Consider the following 9,517-nt stretch of genomic DNA (forward strand, 5'->3'; position numbering starts at 1 on the left):
GTGTCATTCTAACAATATTAACTGACTTTATCGATGGGTCACAAATCTGAGGATTGTCATTTTTATCAGGCGTAACTCAAATATGACTAAAAGGTGTACTAGGGGACTACTTTCAACTTCCAAAGGATTAAGACACATACAGTAATATTGTTGTATATTTCTGGCCGGATGGTATTTGTGTAGAGTGCATACCGACGCAAAGGCCCAGCCGTTCCCTTTTTAAAACCAAACCACCATTACATCACATTACATATCATGTAGCTGACACCTTCATCCAAAACAACCTACAAGAAGTGCATTCAACCAAGAGAGTACAAACCCAGAACAGCAAGATCCATGTAAGTACATTAAATTCAAAACGCCAAACAGCATTGTTATTTTTAATATTAACAGCAGAGCGGTTATTAGACATCATCTTCTTGGTGGAAGATGTGTGGACTTTCTGCTGTCCTGATGTCAATGGGGAGCTCGTTCCACCATTTGGGAGCCAGGATAGCAAACAGTTGGGATTTTTTGGAGAGGAAAAGTAGCTCGGTCTTTTCAAGATTGTTTTTCAGTGTTGGCGCGCGGACATCCACTGAGAGATGCTGGTCAGACAGGCAGAGATTCGTGCTGCTACCTGTGTTTCAGACTGGGGAAAAGAGAAAATTAGCTGGGTGTCATCTTCACAGCTGTGGTAAGATAAGCCATTCTGAGTGAATGACAGAGCCGAGAGACTTGGTGTACACCACATCGCAAGCACTAATAAATTTCAGTCCCTTACACGGGCCTTTTTTTTTTTTTGGACCATGATCCATGCTTTAAGGAAAATGCTGAAAAACAACATTTCAGTCAGACAACTTGTGTTCAAACGTTTATTGCAGCAGGACTAACAGGTTTAGTGTTTGGTTTCTAGGCTCCAACTTAATCACTCCCCCATATGATTACACAGGAGTGATGAGCAAATACTTGTACCCCGCGGTCAGAGCCTACAGGTGGATGCCGGGGTGGTGGAGGGGCTGTGGTGACTCGTAGCAATGCTGCAGCAGCGAGGGAGATTTCTCTCCGCTTAAATAGACCACCTGATAAGGTGAGTGTGTATTATAGATGGTTGTGGAGAGTGAGGTAGGTCACATGATGTGTGTCACATGATAGGAGCAGCGCAGCTGGAGTTGGCTGCCTGAACTAGCTCGCAGGCGTCCCCCATTTGTCAAAATGTTAAAGAAAGTGGGAAAAACAAACAAACCTGGGTCTGCCCTACAATTGAAGGGGTTCTTTCCTGGTGTGCACAACATAAGTTTCATATTGATCTGTCCAGTAGTTTTTGCATTCCCTGTTGACTATTGACTATTATAAGTCCATTGTGATGAATGTACAATTCACATTGCTGTTGCAGAGAGGAATGTGTTAAACCAGGCGTTGGCTACAAAGACTTGATCATATAGCCTTGACCTGGTTTGCTTTTGTAATTTCATGCTATTTTAGCTATCAGATGTTTTATTCTTTAATGATTTTTAAATAAAAGCCATCCTGTAACTGTATGTCAGCAGAACGGTTGTTCATATATTGGCCCTGTGATAAGCTGGCGACCAGGGCGTAAGAACTGGAAACATGTCATTCTGCCCAATTTTGTGTGTGTCCCTGTGTCTGTGAGCGAGGAAGTGGCTGCACACAAGGAGGTATTTAAACACAGAGCCAGCCTCTACTCCCCTGGGCGGTGGACTGTGCGTACACACACGTATGTGATCTGCATACAAATCTCTGTCTGCTAACCTATCTGCCCACGTGATTAATATTCCTCCCCGAGTCCGATGCTGTCTCTGTGTGTTGACCGGTGTTGAGAGGCTGCAAGGTTGTAACACCAAGGGCCTCGAGGCCTCCACTAAAATATTGTTTTTTCTCAGGAGGCTGGCCTGACGCGGTTAAAGCGAGGATCATCGTACGCTTTTTATCTCCCATTCATTCACCCTGCACTGAGCTGAAGAGCTCTCAGCAGTAACAGCGGGTGTTATCGCCTGCAGAAATGAGAATCTAATCACCATCGCTCCTTTATTTAAGGTTTTACTCGGGTAGAGTCACCAACAGCATTCTGCTTAAACCAGTTTTTTATGACACAGTTTAATCAACTATCTGTCTGTTTATTAAGAGGTGAGACATTTTGATTCAAACAAATACCACAGACGGATTCAAGTATTTTCCAGCAATATGCTCTAATTCAATAACCCAGCTTGAACTCCAAATCCTGATTACACTTTTGCAAAACAGCCATTGAAACCCTTCTCCAGATCCCTCTCTCTTTTTCTGCCACTTGAATAACTGAGCCGTTTATTTTGGTGTCATTTGTGGCTTTATTCTGTCTCTTTACCTCCAGCTGGGATAGGTTCCCGAGAAAGCAGCTGCTTCTAGCATTCTGATTGGCTGCTCTGTCATATAATTGGGGGTTTTCTTGCAGTGCTGACTTTAAAGCTTTGTCCCCTGTTATCAGTGCTAATGAGAAAATGAGTAGCGTTACACCGACGTGTCCCAGAGCAACAACAGATTTTTTTCCCCGCTCTCAAATAACACAGATGTATACCTCAATAAAGATGTGTTTTCTGTGCTTGTCTACTCTTTCATCTTCTCTTCTTTATAGATTATAATGCATTCAGGGTCTTGTTTTTCATTTATATTAAAGCGTTTCTTGAATTACACACTCAAATATGCTAACGTCAAAACACTATGTTTTGTTCATATTCCTTGGAAAACTGTTGGATTCTTAAGGAAATTCTCAGACCTATGTTTTCTGCCAGCAAACTAAATAAGCTGCCAAAGTCAGAGCGAGCCGCCTATCAGTTGTTTCCTTTCCTCCAAGAATGCTCCAGTGCTACGGCGAGAACAAGATGTTCCCATGTTTCATAATTTTAAACTCTTAATACTTAATCATATGGATTGTCACCAATTTGTCCAAGCCTTCATCTTTTCCCCCTTTCACCCCCTCAGCATATTTTTTTACATGACAGGGCAGCTGGTTGCATTGTATCATCTCAATGTCTCACTTCGCTGCATGTACAAAACCTTTTGGCAACAGCAAGCAGCCCAGCCAGCCAAGAGGGGCTTTTGTAGAGTCCTTCCCAGTCTGTATTAATATTTACCAGGCGAGGAAACAGAGGCAGATGTCAACCATGAAACAATCCCTTCGTGTTCACTCGACGGTGAGCGCACACACTTGTTCTGGATCAAAGCGTAATCCAAGCGTCGGATGTGTGGTGTTAATAAACATTTTGTACAGGGGCACGAGGGGGAGTCCCCTTGGGCTCCTGCAGGTCTGGAGAATTCCTCGAAAGACAAGATCGAACATGACTCTACAATCTCAGGGACACAATAAGAGGAACTAAGAAACATATGTACAGTTGCATTTTAAGCAGCCTATTAAGAAGTTTCAAATCAATCTCATTTGACCCGTAGCCATTCCACAAATTTGGGGCCTATCCATTATATTTATACACTGAACTGGAATGTTTTTTATGAACTGTCGAAGCACCCTTTGATTCTTCTTTGTATGCAGGACTGTGTTCTTCAGCTGGATACCCTGTCAATAACTGAGCTTTGGTGTAATGTAAGTTCACAGTTTGTGTCTGTGCTCTCAATAAAATATTAAACCAGTGTCATTTAGGATATCACAAAATGACTCATGTCCTCTAGATAACGTCTCGCTTGTGGTAGGGACGCTGAGCAACACAGTGTTGTGTTTGCCTGGGGGACTATGTGACACCCAATGAGACAGTATAAATCAATACCCACTGTCATGCATATACACATTATAACACTGTGACTTTCATTTGATAGGCCTCACGAATTTAAAAAAAGACAGACCAAGATAGAGCATCAAAATCTCTCCGTGGCAAAGGATTTCAGCACTGGACAGCGCCCCTGATGAAAACAACAGTGGAGCAGTGATTTCAGCACTGGACAGCTCCACAGTCACGTTTAACATATTGTACCTGGATGATTAATCACCATCTTTAATATTGTCATTCAAATGTCAAAATGTTTACAAGCTATATGAGAAGGTGGGAAATTAATGTGCGTCATTCAGATCCCTGCAAAAGTGGTCCAGAGGTGTTTTGCTACACTAAAATGCATTACCTTTTAAAATGTATATAGCTGCCCAAAATGTACATATATGCTTCTAGACTAGAGGTCCAGGTTAAAGTGGGGCAACAGGGTTAAAAAGGCTGGGTGGACATGGATTTCTCAGACTATGGCTACATGCTGTGGAGATTTATGTATATTTTTGCACAGTCATAAAACATGGGGGACTTAAACAATGAGTTGTCAAAATCGACCAGGCAGAGGTGAGGATGTCTTGACCTTTAGTGTCTGGTGCAGGGGAAAGCTCCAAAAAATGCTGGATCCTACATTTCCCACTATGCTTTTACTTAGTGCAGTTCCATTAGGAGCTTCCATAGAACCTCCATTCTCACATTCGGTTAAAATTTTTGAATTCTTATGCTCAAGCCAAGATAACGGTGGTGAACTTCATGTTTTGTCAGTGGATGTCCCTTTTGAATATGTAATTGTTTAAACATGTTGAACTATTCAATTATTTACACCAAGGAGGTTGTTTTCCCTCCTGTCCACTCGTTTGTTTGTTTGTTTGTTTGGTTGTCAGCCGGATTAAGCAAAATGTGAGCCACATGAAAGATTCAGATCCAAACCTTTTTTTTCACTCTCTTCAGCATTGTGACAGAGGGTGTTTCTGAAATGTCTTCACAGATTTCACAGGAAGAAATTCAAGGATCTTGATGAAAAAAATCTCGAAAATTTGGGAAAATTGCCAATTAAACAATATTTTTACTCGGCTGTAAGAAATGTTGTGGACCGAATTGGACAACACCAACATCCAATTCTGTTGGGAGTTCCCCAACAGCAAAGAGCTCATAAAACTTTCTTCTTGGATTTCCTCAGGGGGAGGAGATGGATGCGGTTCTTCCTCAGTCAGATGCTAATTTGGGTTTACACTGATTAAGCTGTCCATCGCACTGCCAGGAGACCTCAGTGTGATCCACTGTGTGCCTGAGCGTGTGTGAGCGGAATCTCTAGAGCTTAAGGAGACACCGACGGCAGTGCCGGTGAGTCACGGGGCGAGGAGGAAGGACATGAAAGGGCCGTGCAGAGCCAGTGACGGAGCAGGATTACAGATTGGGGGAGAGGAATCCTCAACAATTAACGAGGGGGTAACTACAAAATGAGCTTTGGCGATTCTGTCGTCGGCTCGGTCCTCAGGTGCGCGGAGAGAAAGCAGCTAATTGACTGTGGAACTAGAAATAGAACGGAGTAATGAGACATGATGAGGCCGTGTTTCTGACTCCTGTCAGCACTTCAGCTTGTTTTCTCATATTAATGAGAGCAAAACATTTCACAAGCTGACGCTGTAGCATCTTGTTAGGGATGCCAAAGAATGGCCGTTAATGGCTGCTTGGTAAATAATAATTTATGATACCAAACACATGATATAAAATTGTCATATATTTCAGAATTCAAATATCAAGTTGGACACTGTTAAATATATATTCACACCCCAGAAAATCCATTAACATGGGATAACATAGGCCACCAATTGGCAGACTGGCCTCTCGTGGTGACTAATAATCTCCATATCAAGTTTTCAGCCCTGTGGGTCTTAGGTCGTGAACTCTCGCTTAGCTGACCAGAGTCGCTTTTGACCCTCAACCCTGGACCAGGCAGCAGCCGGCAGGATCACGTCCGAAGGGAGATGGTGGCCTGACAATGATCGCTCCCCCCGGGCTTCACACTGTCACAACACACACGCCAACAGATTATGTTTCCTCGAGTTTCTTATAAGCCTGTTTCAGTGCTTGAGTTTCTTCTACTTCTACTTAAATGCAATTTGGTTGATCTTTAGTCGGTAACTGTTGCTGCTATATCTGTAAATCTGAAGTTGCGGTATTTGTGTAAAGCTATGGGCTACAATAGAAACACAATGTCAGCATTATGGTGGACATATTGTATACTATGCACACATGAATACTGGGACGTGATAAAGCATCTAATGTACGTGTACTTCTAATGTACAGTTACGTGTCATGTTTGTATCCTGACTTTTGGATCTTCTCCAGTGTCCCCTCAGAAAGCCGTCTCGGACTGATGCTCTTACTCAAAGGTTTAATTGTATAATAAGGGGCGGAGGTGGAGCGGGTCATCCACTAAACAGGAGGTCGGCGGTTCGATCCTAGTCTCCCCCTTTCTGCTTGCTTAAGTGTCCTCGGGCAAGATACTGAACTCTGAATTGCACCTGACACCTGTGTCGGCCTTGGTGAGCGATGTGTGAGAGAGAGTGTTGCACATAGATATGCACTGTATGAGTGTGTGTGTGTGTGTGTGTGTGTGTGTGAATGGCAAAACTGTGAGCAATCATGAAGACTAGAAAAATAGAGAAATAGACACCATTTACCATTTAGTGTATCAATCAGTGTAACCACAACCGATCCCTTGCACTCCAGGCCCCTCATCACAGCACTCTCTCTGTCAACATTCCACCACAGATGATAGGAGCACAAATAATCAATCGGACCACACTGGAGTAAATAAACTTGAGCCGATACATCTGCAGCTGATCCCTACAGCGGCCTTCAGGTGTGGCTCAAACCGAGTCTGATGAGAAACGCTCTGTGGATTGTCTGATTCACGGGAGAGACCAACGTCGAGAGAGGATGAAGAGTGATGATGCTCTTTTCAAGCAAAGGAAATGAGGCTTATCTCAAGACAGAATTGTGAGGTGAAGCCAGACGACAGGGGGTGTCTCGTTTCAAAGCTTGCGGCGTGATTTTTGAAGTTTAGCCTGTGGCACAAATGTATTCATATAAGAGGCCAAAACCATCATCTAATCCATGTGTATGAGGAGGCTGGTGTCAAAAACAAGCAAGGGTCAGCCTCGGTCTGTGATGCGCAAAAACAGACACCACAAACGTCGCCTGTAAGTAAACCTGATCGACAGGATGAGACGGTGTCCACTGACTCCGCCGGTGCGCTGCCTCACATGCCTTTTCCGCCTCTGGCAGTGCCTGCCCTCTCAGAGCGGCCGTCATGCGTTACTTTCTTCCTTTAAATGCCAGCCACTGCGTCTGTCTGCACCAAAGAGAAAAAAAAACAACTCGCTGCTCAGAAGCGCTGACTGAACAGTCTACGCGGAGGAGGTGGACTGCGCGCACCATGTGTCACATTTTACAACTGTAATGTGGCCGCCAAACATGTCACAGATTACGCACGGATACGCGCAACCTCGGTAATCCCGACGCAGCTGCATGCATGCACCCCCAACCCCCCCCCCCCTCCTCCTCCGCGTCGCATCAGTTTGTGTTGGTGGCACAACGCGGAATTTCGGGCACCACACGGCGTCGAGCGTCGCAGAGGAATCGATGACATCATGTCTGTGGGGGGAAGATGTTGTTTTGTGAGCAAAAAACAAAACCAGATGCTCGTGTGGCCTCCAGTTGCAGAGTTGGAGTATTTGACGCGGGGAGAGGAGGGAGAGGAGCGGGTGAAACGAGGCGACCGTGTGCGCGTCAGTATGTGAGCTGCGAGACACACACACGCACGCACGCACACACGCACGCACCCGCACCCGCACGTAAGCTTTCGGCTACTACCTGTCCCTCTTTGAACAAGTAAACACTCTTCCTCCCCACACAAGCGCAATGGCGCACTGTGATAAAATAACAGAGCGGTGCGTTGTCAGTGCAGATGTGGACAACATCTGGCTGAGAACAAGACATGTATATGTTTTAATATATGTATCATGTACATTTATATACAACTTTATGTATAAAGCGAAGGAGTCGGTGTGATACCAAACAGCCTAGTAGAGAGTGTGAGGAGGAGGCGAGAGTAATGGCCTCACCACGGTGCTGCTTTTCACGCCGGTCATGTCCACAACACCGGGTTATACCAGGTGACAGCCAGAGAAGAGCGTATAGAGTTGGGAATGGATCGAGTGAGAGCAGCTGGAAACATTGTGCTTTGCGGGTTGTTTCTTTGGAAGATTCAACTTTAAGTTATTGCCTTACCTCCACACTTGTCCCATCTGAAAGATGTGCACGACGGTCTGCCAGACCCAGACAGACAGGCGACAGCACCTGTCTCTCTGCAGACAGATCGTAGCCCTCCGACTGCTCAGCCCCTCCACGGAGCCAAGCCCGCCCCCAGTGTAATCCTGCACAAACCACCTGAAGCTCAGGATCTGGACCAGCACTGAGGGCACCAGCACGAAGAACAGGGTCAGGCCCGACCACAGGAAGTCCTGCTTGTGGTAATAGTCGACGGCCAACCACAGATCGGAGCCCACGTCCCAGAAGAAGACCAGCAGCGCCAGGATGATCCACAGGCAGTCCAGCCAGAGGCGCTGCTCTGGCGCTGGCCGCGGCGCATCTCTCCCTTTCCCCTTCTCCCGGAGGTAATGCAGGCAGGCGCTCCGGCAGCCCCAGTAGCACGACGAGGTGTTGCAGCAGTGGCAGATGTGGAAGGAGCTGCTGTTGCGCGTGTCATCCTCTCCCGTCCCGACCACCTCGTCCAGGTTGTGCAGCTGGGCGAAACCGGTGACGACCCCGCGACCATCGGATTTCGCTGCCATCTTTCCCTCTGATGTTCCCACCTCCTCCGGCTTCCGGGGTTCGTGACGACACTTCCCTGACACCTGTTTAGCACCCCGAATGTTGGAGCCATCTAAAAGCGGGGTGTCGGCGCGCGGCGGGGGCTCTGTCTGTCGCCGGAGTGCGCACCGGTGGCGCCGAGGACGCAGCGCATCTTTCCTGGCGTTCCCTCCGCTGCAGATGTATCCTCACCTGGCGACGATAATCTAATCTACAAATTCGCTCGGGACAATCTGCAACTCGTGCATCCAACTGGGCTCCACCAATTGTTTCACCTGTGCATTTCTCTCCTCCCCGTCTCCCCCCCCTTCTCTGCAGCTCTCCTCCAGCTGCGAGCTGCGAGTCATGAGCAGTCCTTCCCTGCACTGTCCCACGCCGACGTAACTCGCCCCCACCACCACCACTTCTCTCTCTCCCTCCCTCACACACACTCACTGTCTCTCCCCCTCAACTTGGTTGCCATCTAGTGTCTCGTTTGAAGCCCCCCCCCCCCCCCCCATCATGGGGAATGCATGATGTAATGAAACTTCTCTCTTCACCAACAAGAGAAGTCCCTCCTGATGTTTAGAATCAGCCCCAGTGACACAGTGTGGAGTCACTTTGGGAGGAAGAGGTGGGAACAAAATAGTGCATCATGCAAAGATTGTGTTGCTGCAAAGAAAAGTTGGTGATCTTTGGTATAGAAGTCAGGGCTGGAGGAGGAATCTTGAAGGGGGAGGTTATTTGAGGTCTGTGTGTGTCCAGTCAAATCCCTTCAGGATGTGGGCCACTTTATTCAAAGATGGTGTCAAATAGAGCCTGATGTGGCCAAAATATCCCAAAACCAGCGTGGACCTTTTATGGCAAACAAGCAGTGCTCTAGGGAAGGTGTCATCTGGATGTGAACCTAA

The 9,517-nt window shown here is 46.5% G+C and overlaps 1 protein-coding gene across 1 annotated transcript in view; it reads right to left on the minus strand.

Annotated features, from left to right (window-relative positions):
- The window catches only part of xkr6b (XK, Kell blood group complex subunit-related family, member 6b), a 39,192-nt gene extending 30,299 nt beyond the window's left edge, over positions 1-8,893 (minus strand). Inside the window, exon 1 of the mRNA XM_062411491.1 lies at positions 8,046-8,893. Within this exon, the coding sequence (XP_062267475.1) occupies positions 8,046-8,608 (563 nt within the window). The 5' untranslated portion in view covers positions 8,609-8,893. The remainder of the gene's footprint in view (positions 1-8,045) is intronic.
- Between the last annotated feature and the right edge of the window lie 624 nt (positions 8,894-9,517).

This window comes from Platichthys flesus, chromosome 18 (genome assembly GCF_949316205.1).
Source record: "Platichthys flesus chromosome 18, fPlaFle2.1, whole genome shotgun sequence".
NCBI classification, from domain to species: domain Eukaryota; kingdom Metazoa; phylum Chordata; class Actinopteri; order Pleuronectiformes; family Pleuronectidae; genus Platichthys; species Platichthys flesus.